General features: G+C 32.0%; 1 protein-coding gene across 1 annotated transcript; it reads left to right on the forward strand.

Moving 5' to 3' along the window:
- Positions 1 to 4,838: 4,838 nt before the first annotated feature.
- On the forward strand, positions 4,839 to 7,646 carry LOC118039651 (alcohol dehydrogenase class-3). Its single transcript, XM_035046412.2, has 9 exons — positions 4,839 to 4,997; positions 5,120 to 5,256; positions 5,349 to 5,395; positions 5,505 to 5,830; positions 6,042 to 6,124; positions 6,232 to 6,307; positions 6,824 to 6,981; positions 7,065 to 7,226; positions 7,321 to 7,646. Exons 1-9 carry the CDS (start codon positions 4,964 to 4,966, stop codon positions 7,435 to 7,437), a joined length of 1,140 nt encoding a protein of 379 aa, XP_034902303.1. The 5' UTR covers positions 4,839 to 4,963; the 3' UTR covers positions 7,438 to 7,646.
- The last annotated feature ends 10,490 nt before the right edge of the window (positions 7,647 to 18,136 follow it).

The raw sequence follows: 18,136 nt of genomic DNA on the forward strand, positions 1-18,136 counted from the left end.
TTATCTTACTAATTCTTAATACCTTGTTTGTTAAACGGTTAATCTAGATTTTTGTTGTATAACACTTGGTACAACAAATGCTTGGCACTTTCATAGCTAACTGTATGGTATAACCTACACATGCGCTATGAAAGGAATTTGATTTGTTGTTAACATAAGTTAGCATCATGAATTTCTGACAATATTTAAAAGTATGGTGTTACTTAAATAAGATAATTAATATGATCATGTTAAAAAATTATAATGAACTATTAAGGATAAATCATCCGATTGGAACCTCCTTTGTGTGTGGTTTCCAATTCATTAATAAAAAGAGTTTATACTATACTTATTTCTAATAATATTACTGGATCCTCTAACCTTGACAATTATTTTATCCTTATTTAATCCTTACATCAATATCTCATAAAATTCTCATAAACTCAACCACAATAATTTCAAAGTTTTCACATTTTCCAAACACACATGTGCTATGAAAGGAATTTGATTTGTTGTTAACATAAGTTAACATCATGAATTTCTGACAATATTTAAAAGTATGGTGTTACTTAAATAAGATAATTAATATGATCATGTTAAAAAATTATAATGAACTATTAAGGATAAATCATCTGATTGGAACCTCCTTTGTGTGTGGTTTCCAATTCATTAATAAAAAGAGTTTATACTATACTTATTTCTAATAATATTACTGGATCCTGTAACCTTGACAATTGTTTTATCCTTGTTTAATCCTTACATCAATATCTCATAAAATTCTCATAAACTCTTTTTTTTATTAAATATATATATTATTTGTAATTTATATAGTTAACCTCCATGTGGTTTGACCCCGGTCTTGCCAAGTTATTTATTACTTCGACACTACTGTAATTGGGATAAGACATTAATCTTTTGATCATGTCATATACTAGATTCGCATTTCACAATATAAGTTTACAACCCAATACTAAGCAAAGTCATAAAAGAACATGTGAGAGAACCACAAATAAATTTAAAAAAGGCCCTTGAATTTTTTTCAAAGTTTTCTGATGTCTTAAAAGACCTATTTAACTAGATATTAAGATAAAAAAAAAAAAAAAAAAAAAAAAGGGCATAAGGATGTGTTTTCCAAACACACCCTTAGCAAAAAAAAAGGCTAGATAGGCCTGAGTTCCAGACCCAACCGGTCTCAACAATTCCCCTTTTTTTTTTCAAGCTTGATCTAGCTTATCAAGCTTGGTCACTGGCCCAAGCCAGTGACCAAGTCTTTTAGTAGCAAGAATTAATTCATGCATGCTTGCATAGTGAACAACTAATTAAAATTGCAAAACAGGGGAAAAAAAAAAAAGCTTACCTGTTATCGTTGTTGTTGGAGATGAAGATGTAAGGCGATGCTGGTTGGGCAATGCTATTTTCTTCCCTTTCATTTCTATTTTGTTTGTTTCTCTCTGGTCACCATTCTCCCTTGCTTTGGGTTTGTTACTCCTCTGCTTTATGGATCTTCTCTGGCTCTTTGTGTTTTTCTTTATTTCCTTTTTTTTTTGTTATTTTCTCTCGTTTTTTTTTTCTATGGTTGGATCGGGCAAATCAACACAAATCTTTTTTGTTGTTTTCTTTTTTTTACACTCTGTTTTTTTTTTTTCTGGGTTCCTTCCTTTTCTGCCTCTCTCATGTTCTCTTTTTTTTTTTTTTTTCTCGTTCTTAGTTCTGGCTCGTCGTCTGGCTTTTATAGGGTCATACTCCTATTCTCTTAGGATGGTAATCTTGTAGATAAAGATGACCACTGCTTGGGTTTGCTTCGTGTTTAGTGGAGCAAAAACACCAACACTCCTGCCATTGTTGGACTGTTGGTAATTAACTTTATCCTTGCGTTGGAGGCACATCATGGGGATGAATGGGATTGAAACACCCATGTTATTTGTGTGAGACAACCCAATCTGTGATTTTTGGTGAGGGGATTGGGTCTGGCTAAAGCTAATTTTATTGGCATCACTAAACGGGCTTCCTCTATTCTCTATAGAAGAGAATGAACAGTGCTTTGAACAACATTGTTTTAGGTCATGGGATCATCTTTAATTTGCCCCCTAAAGTTTTGAAATCTTGCAATAAAGCTCTTATCTTTGAAAATCTTTATTTTTTTAATTTTGCCACTATATCAATGCAATTGGACCCTTGAATTTCTACATCATTTATAAAATAGTCCTTGGTTTCAGATTTAATCAATTTAGTCCTTAATTAACTCCTCAAACCTTTCATTCTTTTGGAATTACCCTTGGAAAAATCAATTAACCCCCTTACAATATCAACATCTATTTACTTCGATCCCTGAAATTTAATTTCTTGCAATTTTGACCTAAAATGACCCTGAATTTTGATATTTCTTCAATTAAGCTTCTAGTTGCATTAATTAAACTAATTTAATGTTTAATTAAATCCCTAAACTTATCAATTTTTTCAATTTATACTCAAATTTATTAACCTTACATGTTACACATGTACATATATACATAGTTTTTTATTTAGGATTCTTAAACTAAGAAAAAAACTAAAAAAAATAGAAAGTTAAGAGGGTTATGGTCTCTCTCTCTCTCTCTCTATATATATATATATATATATATATATATATATATTATTTTAATAAAATAATTTATAAAATAAATAATTATATTTAAAAATATTTTTAAAGTAGATTTACAATGACTATGGAGGATGGGTTGGACCAAGCCCAGCCAGCATGGCTGGTTTGGGTTTGGCCCATACATTAATAAAAAAAAAAAAAAAGAAGCTTGTTTGGCCGTCTTACGCCCTAACAAATTGGGTTGGGCTGGTCCTGAGTCTAACTTGCATGCATGGGCTTGAGTCTCGTGCCCAATAACCCACCTCATGTGGTCAGGCTAAGCCCAACCCAAACTTAATGGTTATCTCGGTCATATGATTCATGTTATAAATTTGGCAAGTTAACCTGAGATAACTTAGCCTTTTTTTAGTCTTTTTTAATTGAATTATTTTCAATTTCATCCTTAGAATTGAGTTTCATAATTTGATTTTTATTGGATTATCTCGGTCTCATGATCTAAGTCACAGGTTTGGCAAGTTAGCTCGGGTCGTTTTTTTTCTCTTTTTTAATATATCTTTTTCAATTTTATTGTTCAACATTGATTTAATTGAGAATTATAGTTCATAATTTGTTTCAATTTACTTTCTGTAGGGTTATCCTGATTTCATGACTGAAGTTGTGGATTTGACAAATTAAGTCAAGTTGACTCAGTTTTTTTTTTTCTACTTTAGTTTTAATATTATTTTTTTCAATTTTATCCTTCAACATTGGTTTGATTAGGAATTGAAATTCATAATTGATTTTGATTTTTTTATGGTATCATGGTCTGATGACCTAGGCTACAGATTTGCATAGTTAACTCGAGTTGACCCGTGTTAATCCAATATGTTGTCTTTTCAATATTAAAGCAACCCCCTAACAAAATTGAAATACAACCCGGAAAGTTGAAAACCAAGTTTGATAAAACTCTGAGCTAGAGGTAACCATGTATTTAAAAACCAAAGGTATTGGAATAAACTTAGACCTATAAATAACCATGTGCTTAAAAACCCGAAGTGTGAGAATGATGCCACAAAATTAGTTATTTTTTATAAGTCGGATGTACGAGCTTTGTCCCTATAAAAAAAAGGATGTTTTATCACAAACAATCAATAGGAAGAAACTCACGTTTATTATCACCAAGTAGCCAAAATTTGCAGCTCAAAAAACATTATATAGTCTTCTCTAAATAACTCTAATGAACTCCTTTTGGGTTGTAAGCTAATGAGCTAGAACTAGGAATCAACTAGCATAAGTCAAATAATGAAATAAACTCTTAAACGATGTCTAATGGGCCACATCAACTCCAAGTGGGACTTGGAATCCTTGCAAAGTATAGACTCTAATTTTTTCAATGAATCTGATCCATATTAGGAACCTTTGTAGTTCAAGACCATGCACAAATTTAAGGTCTAAATAAGTTTAATTTAATATCTCTTTGCTATCCAAAACTAATCAATTACAGGTCTGGATTGAATGGTTTGAAAATAACCAAGAAAAAACATTTTGCCGATGAATTTGTCAAAATAATAACAATAACTTTAAATAATTTATTCTCGAACTTTGATTGGCCTGAGATTTTATCATGCTATAATTCTATATATTTAGTACTTTTTTGTAAATTTTAAGTTTGATTTAATATATAATTTGAGAAATTTATCTGATGGTGTAAAACTGGTCAAAAGGACAAATAGCATGCATTAATCCAAACCAGCCTAACTTTATACCTAACTTTATTTGTACCAAAAAAAATCACAGGCCTAGTAGTGTAGTGATGGCAGTAGTCGAAAAGCACTCACATACCTAAAACCCAACTGAGATGCAAGGCAGGCCCACCGCAAACCCAAGTCATTTTCGATGGAGAGAGCACAGAGGAGTTGTCACATTCGTTCTGCTTTGGACATAAATTGAGGGCCTAGTAGTTGTGAAATTGCATTTCTCCTCTGACCACTAAAGTTCAAACTTGAGAGAGTTGAATATTCTGAAACGAAAAATCTGTGCGCACATCTTGTCATTGTCGGCAGACACAGACTAGATAGGAGTTGTATTGCATTTTTAATTTCACTTTGGTACCATATTTATTAAAAATGATTGCCATGAATCCCCAACAAAACAAATTTTATCATTTAAAAAAGTGCGACCATAGCCAAATAATAATAATAATAAAAAAAATAAACACTACGGGTTGACGTCGTTGCCAAATCTTATTAAATTAAATTAAAGTAAAAGAACTGATGGCCAGATTATAAAAAATACAAATGACAAAAGAGAAAAAAAAACAGTTACTTATCTTATATAAATCCCAGTCCTCTTTGAAGTTCCCACCATTTGCAATCTTCAATTCTTTCTCTCGTTGGTTTCTTCTGTTGACTTCACTCTCCATCCATGGCTACTCAGGGACAGCCCATCACTTGCAAAGGTACTCTCTTTCTTTCTTTATATATATATATATATACATACATACATATATGCATGCATTTGTGATTTCGCTGTAATAACAACTACCTAGTAATCTATGATTTTGGATTTGGAATTGCGAAGCTGCGGTTGCTTGGGAGGCGAACACGCCGTTGGTAATAGAGGATGTACAGGTGGCTCCACCACAGGCCGGTGAGGTTCGAGTCAAGATTCTCTTCACTGCTCTTTGCCACACTGATGCTTACACTTGGAGTGGAAAGGTATTTTCCTTTCCTTTTCTTTTCAAAGTTTAGGGGTTTTTCCTGATCTAATAATAATTTCTATTTAATTTGTTTGTTATTTGATGTTGTAGGATCCTGAAGGTCTCTTCCCATGTATTCTTGGTCACGAGGCTGCTGGGTATGGAATCCATACTATGGATGATATCATACATGACACGAATCATCATGATGATCCCGCATGTTTCAACTCTTTGTGTGTTGTCGTTTAATGAATTTTTTGGACACAGGATTGTCGAAAGCGTTGGTGAAGGCGTGACAGAGGTTCAACCAGGTGATCATGTTATCCCTTGCTACCAGGCGGAATGCCGAGAATGCAAGTTTTGCAAATCAGGGAAGACAAACCTTTGTGGAAAAGTTCGTGCAGCCACTGGTGTTGGAGTCATGATGAATGATCGTAAAACCCGATTCTCAATTAAAGGAAAACCCATCTACCATTTCATGGGAACCTCAACATTCAGCCAGTACACAGTTGTGCATGATGTTAGCGTTGCTAAGATCGACCCAGCAGCCCCTTTGGAGAAAGTTTGCCTCCTTGGCTGCGGTGTTCCTACTGGTAAGTATATCCTGTTTTTTCCCAACTTTTTTAAGCTCTACACTGAGCTCCAGGAAGATTCTTTTGTTGCATTTGAAGTTTCTGTTTGCGATCCCTCTTCTGTCGAAGTCTGCTGGTAGTTTTTGGTGTATGTTTGGGTTTTTTGGATGATGTCATGCATTCATCTTGATGTATTCAAGTGTAATTAGTTACACACATCTCTTGTCTCTAGGTCTTGGAGCAGTTTGGAACACTGCAAAAGTAGAAGCAGGGTCCATTGTTGCTATTTTTGGACTTGGGACGATTGGACTTGCAGTAAGTTGTTGTCTTGCTTGGTCCCCCTCCCCTCACCCTTGGAAAAATAGAACCATTAATATTTCTGTGTCATCCCTGAAAAATAACGGTATTAATTTTATGGTTAGGTCGCGGAGGGTGCAAAAGCAGCTGGAGCTTCACGGATAATTGGCATAGATATTGACAGAAAAAAGTTTGATAGAGGTACAGTTTCATTCTTCCTTCCATTTAGCATGCTTCAGTGGTCAGCAATAAATTTACTTTTTTTTTTTTTTTTTTTTCCGGTGTGACAACCACTGTTCTGTCCTCAAATTGGGGGATATTGTGTCTTTAATTGATCAGGAACTTTTTAACCGGAAGCGAAGGGAATGTTTAATATGATCCAGACCGAACTGAACACCAGTTCAAACCGAACCAGTTTGGTTCGGTCTGGGTTGGTTTTTTGGCATTAAAGATTAAAAAACCAGAAACAACACAATTCGAGCATCTCCCATCTGAATAGCCAAAGTTGCTTCAACATTGGTTTGTTTTTTTAACACCCCTGTATCTACATATGAAAACTACCTTTTGATGTGGAATGTGGGAGTGTCCATTTTCCAGCGCTCTATCTATCTAAACACATTATTTGCGAACCGTGGAGGAAGGATGCTTAAATGAATATCTATCATGCTTAGATGCCCTGTCTTACTTAATTATCTTTTGTAAACTGCAATGCAACAGCAAAGGATTTTGGAGTTACTGAATTTGTGAATCCAAAGGAGCATGATGAACCGATTCAACAGCGTCTCATTGATCTCACTGATGGTGGTGTTGACTATAGCTTCGAGTGTATCGGAAATGTTTCTGTGATGAGGGCTGCTTTGGAGTGCTGTCACAAGGTAAGTAATGTATGAATTGGTGGTCGAAACCATGTATTTATCCAGAGATCACTTGTGATGATACTCCTGACATTCTTAATTAGGGCTGGGGAACCTCCGTAATTGTGGGTGTTGCAGCATCTGGCCAGGAGATAAGCACTCGTCCTTTCCAGTTGGTGACTGGCCGTGTTTGGAAAGGAACAGCTTTTGGTGGTTTCAAGAGCCGTTCGCAGGTGCCTCTGCTTGTAGACAAGTACATGAAAAAGGTTCGGGCATATTGTGATGTATCTTTCTCAGAGCATTTAAAACTTGAGCTAAACAGGGAGCTGAGCTTTTCTTTCCACTCTACTTGTCTTACAGGAAATTAAGATCGATGAGTACATCACCCATAAACTGACTCTTGGGGAGATGAATGAGGCATTTGATCTGCTGCACGAAGGCAGCTGCCTCCGGTGCGTGCTTGATATGCAACTCTAAGGCTAAGTCCACAGTCCGCCTGCCTTATTTTATAGGGAACGCAATGTTTTGTAACTTTTCTTCTTCTTTTCGGTTGGAATATATGGAGAAGAAGAAGAAAAACACCCTTATCAGGTGTAAGGATGATTTTATACAGGGAATAAGATTTGAGTGGATGATGTACTCATAAGTTGTTGCAAGGTTGATGGAATTTTGAGGTTTTGCATGAATGAGTGATCAGGATATGTTTGTGCTGAATGAATAACTGTGTTACTTATTTGCGCCGCCATGATGACGATAGCCGGAGCTGGAGCTGGAGCCGGAGCATGTGTGTTAATCCGACCGCTACTAAAAAAAAAACAAGCCTATTAGCAATTAACTAGTCCATTTCAAATGATATTAAAATCTATTGTTAATAAAATTCAATAATAAAATTAACAACAAATAATTTTAGATGCAAATAATAAATATTAATTTTTTAATAATGTATTATCAGTTGCTAATTTGTTTAGCAACAAATTATCCGTTGCTGAAATTTAGTTGCTTAATATATAAATCAACAATGGATATTTCATTGTTAATGATAGTTGATGATCAGCAACGGATATTCCATTGCTGATTAACAATAGAAATTTTGTTGTTAATTCGTTGCTGATTTAACATGAATTTTTTAAATTATTTTTTTTATTTTTTTAAATTATATATGGCTATTTCAAAAATTATAGATAAATATACAAAGAACATAAATTAATACTAGAAATTATTTTATAAAAAATAATAATTCAAATAAAATAAATTTCACAATAAATTTTTAAATCTCGTCAAACTTACATCAAAATAGATAAATCACAATTTAATAAATATGTTTTATCATAAAGGTGGTGGTGGAAACAAACCAAAATATTGTTAACCATCATGAGGTGGGGCCGATATACAATGGTCAATGCCTCGGTCAATATACTGGATTAGACAAGGGATACATATGTGGAGCCACATGTGACATCATAGATGAAGCCATAGGTCAACATACCTTGGTTCATATTTGATGCCCAAGCTTGGTATCTCATATTACTAAGAAAGTTTTTGATTGAAGTCATCTCCTGTTGTAGTGATAAAATATGACAATCTCTTTCCTTTATTTGCTCTTTCAATACCTGAATTGATGAGCTAGGAGGTACTGACTCCATCGTATAGGATTGTGATGAAGCACTCGTACAAATCATGGATTTCGGCATACCAGGTGCATCATAAATTCTACCCTTTGTAACTCCTTCTAAAGCCACACACCAAGCTGCTCCATCAAATGAATGATGATTTTCCCGATCAGTTCCATATCTTTAAATCATCTATTTTTTGTAATTCTCCTACAATAAAATTAAATATAATAATAAATTCATTTTAATTTGAAATAATAATTAAATTACATAAAAAAATACCGACAACAACTTTTTTAGACTTGTTATCTATGAAGGTTTCAGGCTTCTTGGCACTCTGATGCAACACCGAAAACACATCATCCCATAGAGGTTCTTTTCCACTTGCTTTTTCTTGCTATCAACAAATAAAAAAATATTAGACAATATAAATATAAAAATTTGAAGTCCATCATAACAAATATAAACAATCCTCACCATGCTAGCTTGATATGATGCAAATGACACCGTACCTCCAGAATGAGTGCTTAATTTACCATCTATTTCAGTTAGCCGATTATTTCTTGCAAATTTTGATATCCTTTGAAATTCAAGGGTGGATCAAATTTCTTTAATCATTTGATTCCAATCATCATTATTTATCCAAACCGGACCTTTATTAATACAATCCATAATATTTGTGGTATTTGTTTTTCTAACATAGCTCTCTTATGAGTTTGTGTCAACTGCTGGTTCAAAGCAATTCTTGTTTTATCCTCCCAAATCTTTTGAACAATTGGTTCATCATCCTCAGAAAATATATATTTTTTCTATACCAAAAAAAAAAAACAAAAACAAATCTCAACATAGTTGTTAACTAGCCTATATAATTACAATCACACAATCTTTAGTAAAAAAGATGAATATATTTTTTTGGTATATACCTTACCATTTCTTAATATATTCCTAAAATATAATTAATTTACATGCTCTAACTTAATTAATGTCATTAGTGATGCAAAAAAAAAAATATTTTAATTTATATTTTCAATCAATGAAATGGTCAAACAAACTTAATGCCTTTGCTAGAAATTCCTTTAATTGTATCTAAGAGGTTCGTACTTCATTTGGTCTTCACTTCCATAAAAAACTATTTTTACTATATTAATACTCCTTGCATCTAAGATATGGTGCGCATAGAAAAAAAAAATGTAACACCCTCAAATATAATGTCATGAAATCTCAAACATTTCATTACTAATGTCAAGTATTGAATACTATATCTAAGATTATGAATTTTTTTTTTTGAAAATTTTGGCAGAGTTTTCTCTATTTTTGTTAGTACCAAGTTATCGACAACACTTCTATAGTATGTCATTACAACTTCCTTCTTGATTCAATCATCCTGGATTACATCTCATTCATCAAACAATCTTTGAACACTTAATTATACTTATCAATATATTCAAGTCTCATAATATCAATTAATAAGTCAATATAAAAGTATTACTAAAACAATTTGAAAGATAATCAATTTCATCACTATAAGTTCATCAATTTAAAAATGTATATTCTCATACCTTAAACTCCTTAAAGAGTTATCCTTATAAGTGGAATCGACTTTTTCTCAATTGTGCCATGGTGCTTTAAAATTTGACCTTAAAATAAGTTCGATCTCACGCCCACACGATGAGTTATTGAAGCTTTTAAAAAAATGACAAAGATTTATTAAATTAATAAAGCTTAAAAAATAATTATAAAACTCAATAACCTTATAAATTTCAACTTAAAGCAATTCACAATGGTTGATTTCTGTATAATATGATGCTTCAACAAATATATTTGGATCATCAAGTGTTTGAGTAGGAAGGACACGGCATGGTTGAGAAATCTCATCTGACTAAGTGACATCAAATGATCTTATATTATTATCATCTTCAATAAATTCACCCATGTTAATGCTATAGTGAATTCTAACAGTTGTCTTAACTACTGCCCACCATTCAAAAGATTTATTGTTAGGTGGACATGTATAGTAGACTTGTTGACATTGTTGCGCTAGCACAAAATCTTCATTTTCATATAGTTAAGAAGTATGCTTGATTTCCACCAAACCATTTGAACGATGCATTCTAATTCCTCTTCTTGTATCATACCAATGACATTTAAACATGAGTACTTTGCACTTACTCCCCAAATATTTTAGCCGAACAACTTCTTTAAGCATTCCATAATAGTAACATTCATTGGCATCATAACAACTTTCTTTCACACAAACCCCCACTATTTATCGTCTTTTTAAATCGACCATAACTTTGAGTGTGAAATTTGAAACCATTCACATAATACCCTTTATAACATTTAACTAAATTTGAAGGGCCCATAGCAAGTGCAAAGATTTGATTCCCAGTTCCATTTGATTGATATTCAACCTATCATAACATTTAACACCATAATAAATGTTTTTTTTCAAAAGAAATAATTTCTCAAAATAATAAAATTGCATTAAAAAAACCATAATATAAAACTACTTACTTTATTTTTTAACCAAATTGGAAAGATCTCCTTGCATAATTTTTCTATTTCAGCATCATTTGCATGTAGTTGTTGTAACTTTAGCTCTTGATGGTATTGCCTAAATTATAAATAGTTTATTTTTAAAATTAAATTATTAAGAATAAAGTATAAAAAATATATTTCTTACTTACTCTAAATAGGGCTTCAATTCTTCATAGTAGAAACAAATATAGTTATGTGCAATTTTCATTTCAGCATGTGGTAATTGTCTTCTATACGATCTTTTAGACAATTTTTTTCCTGGGTAAGAAAAAATTGAAAGTTGTCCTTCAAGACTTTTAAGGCCACCATCATCATTTCTTGGAACTCGATTCCATATTTTTGTACGTCATCTCCAAAATAATAAGATACAAAATTGATAATTTCATCAATCAAATATGCTTCACATATGGAACCCTCAACTTTAGCTTTATTGGTCATTGTTTTCTTCAAATAAAACATATACTTATATCATTGATATCAATTAGTTTAGGAAAAAAATAGAAAAGAGTAAACAATAATATGATATGAAAACATACCGTTCAAATGGATACATCCATCGATATTGAAAGGGTTCTCCGACTTTTGCCTCATAAGGTAAATGTATTGTCAAGTGTTCCATAGAGTCAAAGAAGGATGGCGAAAAAATCCTTTCAAGTTCGCAAATAATTTCAATGATATTCATCTGCAACAACTCCATGTGTTGGACATTTAAACTTGTAGCACTAATGTCTCAAAACAATACTAACAATTCAGTTAATGACTCCTACAATGGCTTAGGCAGGTAATGTCAAAAAGCAATTGGAAGAAGTTTTTGCATAAAAACATGACAATCATGACTTTTCATGTCTGAAACCTTACATTATGCCTCTTTTACACACCGTGAGATGTTTGAAGCATAACCATTAGGAAAGGAAAATTCTTTCATCCATGACAACACTTCTTGTTGTTGTTTCTTGAAGAGATAATAAGTGCCTTTAGGTTTGTAAACCCGACCACTTACATCATGTTGCAAATGTAAGTTTGGCTTCTTACAATACAACTGAATATCCAACCTAGCCTTTAAATTTTCCTTGCTTCTATCAAGATAATCCATTACTATATAAAAAATATTGCCAAAGAAATTTTTTTCAATGTGCATGACATCAAGATTATGATGAATCAGATTTGTATGCCAATACGGAAGCTCCTAGAAAATGCTTTTCTTCACCCAATTATATTTAACACCAAAGCCTGGAATTTTGTCATTATGAGATGAACTTCTAATATGTCCCACCGTAAAATTAGACACTTCAAATAACATTTTTGAACCAGATCGATGAGGTAAAGGAGGGAGCCATTCTGTTACTCCTTTCAAAAACTTATTTGATTGATATCTATATAGGCGATCCATAGGTAGGAATCGTCGATAACAGTAAAAAAAAGGGTTATTTTCCCTCATGCTTTAATCCAAAAGCTTTGCTATGCTCCATACAATAAGGACAAGACAACTTCCTTTGAGTACTCTAACCCGATAACATACCATAACCTGAAAAATCACTAATGGTCCACATCAAAGCTACCCTCAATTGAAAATTTTCCTTCTTATATATATCATAGGTATTAACACCATAAAGCCATAACTTTTTCAACACATCAATTAACGATCGTAGAAAAACATCAAGATTTTTCCTCGGATTCTTCAACCTAGGAATAATAATTGACAAAAACATGAATGGTCGAGTCATACACTTCCAAGGAAGCAAATTAAAACAGTCACAATTACTGGCTAACAAGAGTAGACATTTGAAGATGTGTCAAATGGACTAAAACTATCAGTGCATAATCCAAATCAAATATTTCGTGTATCGGATGCAAAGTCTTGATGATCTTCATTAAACTTCTTCCATGCCTCCCAGTCAGATGGATGCACCATAACTCCATCATTTGACCTATGAAAATGATGCCATGTCATATCTTTTGGCATGATGTGGAGACATGAATAGCCTCTAAAGTCTTGGTGTCAAGGGAAAATATTGAAGTTGTTTCTCTAACTTATTAGAACCTTTACTAGTGGAATTTCTATGTTTTTATCATAAACTTCCACAAAAATCACAATTTGTTTTCATTGCATCTAACCCATAGTACAACAAACAATATTCAGGACACACATCATATTTATCATAACTAAGTCCAAGTGGCCGCATAAATTTCTTGGCATCATAGAAATTTAAAACCAAATTTTCATTATCAGGCATGCAACTTTTTGTAAATTCAGTAAATTTGTTGAAGGCAGTTTGAGTCAAATTTAGAGTTGACTTCATATTAAGCAATTGTACACAAACAGATAATTTAAATTGCTTGGTACACCTATCCCATAAAGACTCCTCTGTAGCTTTAAGTAATTTATAAAATTTATCTGTCTATGAATTCGAAAGTTCCTCTACTACCATAGGACTAGAAACCATATCATTAGAGTATGCATCACCAACCCCCATTGCATGCAGAACCATATTTCTATATGAATTTTCTTTAAAAACATCATTCACAACATGACTACACCCAACTGATGAAGGTCCAGCAATTATCGGTTCTGAAACATAAGGCTCTCCATGTACAGTCCAATTTTCATAATCAAGTAAAAATCTTCTTGATAATAGGTGCTTATAAACATCTTCTTCCATTAAAAACTTTTGATTTTTGCACCTAACACAAAGACATCTAATTTTACTTTCAGATACATTTTCATCAATTGAAAATGCAAAATTGATAAATCTTCGTACACCCACAATAAATTCTGGACAAATATAAACATCTCTACGACGGCGATACATCTATGATCGATCATCCATATTAATCTAATTAACATAATTAAAACAAAAAAATAGAATATTATTTAATTTATTTCTTAATCTATATTTAAAATTTATATAATAAATTATCAAAATAACTTCATTAATAACTAGCTTATAAGTTATCAAAGGAAAATATAATACGTTGTTTTGATTGTCCATTGGATTAGTGAAATGATGTAGGTAAATTAGCTAGCTAAATAGGATACACCAAGCAATTGCTCTGTTTATTATTTCTCACCATCATTGTTTTTCTTCAACTTTAGTAATCTAGACTATTTTATTAGAAAAAAAAAATATAATCCTTTGCATTGTCAAGTAATATTGTAGAAATAAAGTTTGCATGCAAACATATGCCACAATTATTATTTTTAACCAACTATTAAATATTTATTTCATCAATAATTTATCACTTAAGATCGTCACATTAAACATAGAAATACTAACAAACTAAAAACACTTTGGAGACAAATTATACCATTATTAGCAAACAGAGGCTAAGATTTAATTACAATGTAATTTTTCTACAAATCAAGTTATCTTCCCAAATTAATAAAAAGTTTTAAGCTACATTGAAAAACCTGAAAGACCAATATGCACAGCCCAAAAACTTGACAACCCCAAATGCAAAAAAGTAATGTGATGATGATGGGTTCAACAATCTAAAATTAGAAAAATAAAAATAAGTAAGAATAATAGTGTTAAGAAATTAAAAAGGTAAATTAACATGTAATGAGCAAGAATAACATTGAATAATGTTTCCAACCATCTTATTTATGATTTATCAGGACTTTATAAAATAAAAGTCATTTAACAAGCTGGAAAATAAAATCATTTAATAGGCTGGAAAGAGAATCCCAACACTGCCATATCCTTGCCCACCCAAAAATAAAATCAAACAAATAATAATTTAACAAGTTGGAAAGAGATTTGGAATAGCTTTTAACTCACCTTTCCGCTCAACCTCAGGCTAAATAACTTGATATTAATGACAGCTAACCCTTCGCAGAAGGAAATCCTCCAGCAACTAATAGGATGAAAGTTAGCATTCGTGGCTACAGATGGCGAGGCTGATGATTTTGGACTCACATTTGTAACACATACAATAATAGTCTTTTGAAGAGTCTCATATTATATTGAGCATCCTGGCAGAAAACAAGACATTTGGATGAAAATCATTTACTTCTAGTTAAAATATTCAGATTGAATTGAAGATAGCAGACTCTTTCAACACATGAAGAAATCCCATAGTAGCTAATATCTTTAAAGACTAATTCATGAATTCTTGATCCATACTTAAATTCTAGATTTGTCCTTATTTAGAATGGAAGAAGGATTGGTAAAGTCAAGAAGCAGAGAGAGGCCAAAGATTCTATTATATAAGAGCACAAGAGCTAAAATTTACATAAAAATCAACACAACAATTACACTTTATTTCAATTACTAAATTTACAAATAAAGATAGAAAATACTATACTGATCCCAATTCAACAGCCATGCTAAACTTTCACGATAAGTAAAAAAAAAATAAGTAATGCAAGTTGTAACATTTGGATGGAGTAAAACCTGCAAGTCATGTTTTCTTTTAACTTCTTAAGATAATGGCACCATGAAGAAACAAAATATTAAAATGCATCATTCTTGTCTCCATTTTTTTCAGATAATGAAAATCAACATAACTACAAATAATAAAAATCAACATAACTACATACTAGTTACAAAAAAAAAAAAAAAAAACCTTCAAAAATTAATTAAATAAAAAAAATTCAAATTAACTGATTATAAAATAAAAAAAAAATTATTATCGAGTTCAATTTTAATTTCAAAAACTTGAAATTGATTCAGCCAAAATTAAATCTAAAAAAAAAGTTAAAATATTAATATTTTTATTAACCCAAAATTAATCAAACCCACATTCCCACAATCTGCCCTCTTTTGCATTTCCGTTGCCGGGCCAACCTTCCTAAGACATATTACGCAAACTTTGTATGGAGAAGTTGGGAAGCTTTGCTAGGAAGTCGGCTAAGACACATTCCCTATTGTCATATATAGTTTTTACCATAGATTATGCAAAAACTTTGCCATCCTTCCTAAGACACATTACCCATATTTCTACCAAAAAAAAAAAAAAGCACATACACCCAGTAAAACAAAGAAACACCATAACCATGTAAAAATTCTCACTACTTTCATATTTAACAAATAATTTGCAATAGATCTACAAAATTATTTTTTAAAATTAGTTAATAAAACAATATTTATTCTCTCTAAATTACAAATATAATCTCTCAAATATGGGTTTTTTTATTATACATGCTATCTTAATTTTTCACTACTTTTTTATTTATAGTTGTTTTAAACGGCTGCCAAAATTGGTTGTGTGAACAGAACCAACCCTAAAATTAAAACGACATGGAGCATTAAAGAGACTTAATTTTGGAAGACTTTGGGGTTGCTGTGACAGCCTTGAAAGTCTATGTTTAGGGGGGGTGCTAAATACCTCTCTAAAAGGGGGGGGGGTAGAGTGACAACCTTAAGTGTAGATTTGTCATGGATCAAAAGTGTCTCCAAGAAACTAAAGGAAGGCTGCAGTGATAACCCTACATGAAATAAAAAAAATAGATGGATGTTAAGGGGTTGATTTAGACAGCCCTAAGAATAAAAAAAACAATGCAAAATTAGAGTCTCATATAAAGTAATTGAGGTGAGCTAAGTTTGGGTTAAGAAATTAGCTTAGAAAAGTCTGCATGGTTCGGGTTAACGAGTGGCTATGTGAACATGAAATAATGATCTAATTTATATATGGAAATTTTACATGAAATCATATAATGATGCTTGTTAGTTGATGAGAAAACATTGAAAAAGGAATGAACAATATTAAATGATGGTCTTGTGTAGAGCAAGAGAGGAATAGACTACGGGACCCTAAGCTAGCAGAATGGGACCATTGAGAGGAACAAGTAGGTGATTACCACCTCACCTTTTTTATATTTTGAAGAGTTTAATATATTCTAAAATTTTATTTGTTTATGATGTATATTGATTTACAATTGTAAAAGATGAGAAATTTATGAGTGGAAACAGAATTAAACATGACAGTTTGTGTCACGAGTGTTGCTGGAAAAAAAATAATTGTATATGGTTATTGTGCTTGTTATCTTAATTTCTAAGGACAACTTGAATTGATATAAAAGTTGGTCACATGAATGGGGGCAAGTACACAATAGCTGGCCACATAAGTGGTGGCAATTCTTGTCATAGCCGGCCACAAGAGGTGGGGGCAAATTAAATTCATAACCGGCCACAAGTGTGGGGGAAAACTTAGTATATAGCTAGCCACAAGAGTAGGAGCAGTTATAATCCTTAGTCGGTCACAAGTGTGGGGCAAAAAAAGTTTCTAAACCTTCTCCTTGGTGAGATGGTAGGTGTTGGAGAAATGTTATTGGATCTTACATAAAATATTGGAATTTTGTAACTTGGTATTTTACTTATGAATGATAGACTTTAACTAGAGATTTATATTTATTTTTAGACGAGTAATTGTTCTTTATATTCTATAACTAATTATTTATATATGTAATGTATTTCACATGTTCTTCTAGTTAGAGGACTCCTTTTTAAATCCAGTAATTATAAACTTAAGATTTCTAATGTTTTTCCAAGACTTTGTAATAATTGTTGGAATCGTTGATTTATGTTTTATTGGATTTGGTTGTAAATCGATGTTTTAAGTTATTATACAATTTGTTATTTGCACACTTTTATGTTATTTCCTTTTATCAATCCATTTATATGATAGACTAATATTTAAGAAAAGTCATTGTGCAAATTATTTGTGAATGTGATATATGGAAGGATTGAATGGTGTGTGTGATGGTATAATGAAATGTTTGGCCTAGTGATAAGTAAGGTGTTACAATTGGTCTTTTGGTACTTGATAGTGATATAATGGAATGTTTGGCTCACTACTAAGTGGGGGTGTTATAGAAAATATGTGGGTAATTAAATTAGAGGTGGCCAACCATATACAGAACAAAGAGGAAAAGGGGAAAATTGTGGTTTTCCTTATTAAATTTATTATAATAGGTTTTTTTTTTTTATGTGAATGTGTGTGAATCGAATGAAATTAGCATGAAAGGAATGAAGAAACTCTTGGTTCCTTAAGGTAATGCTTTGATCCAATTATGCATCAAAGGGGAA

Source organism: Populus alba, chromosome 14 (assembly GCF_005239225.2).
Source record: "Populus alba chromosome 14, ASM523922v2, whole genome shotgun sequence".
Classification (NCBI taxonomy): Eukaryota; Viridiplantae; Streptophyta; class Magnoliopsida; order Malpighiales; family Salicaceae; genus Populus; species Populus alba.

Coding starts and splice junctions, on each gene's coding strand:
- LOC118039651 (XM_035046412.2), top strand. CDS start 4,964: ATGGCTACTCAGGGACAGCCCATCACTTGCAAAG. Junction 4,998..5,119: donor ACAGCCCATCACTTGCAAAG/GTACTCTCTTTC, acceptor GGAATTGCGAAG/CTGCGGTTGCTTGGGAGGCG. Junction 7,227..7,320: donor TAGACAAGTACATGAAAAAG/GTTCGGGCATAT, acceptor CTTGTCTTACAG/GAAATTAAGATCGATGAGTA.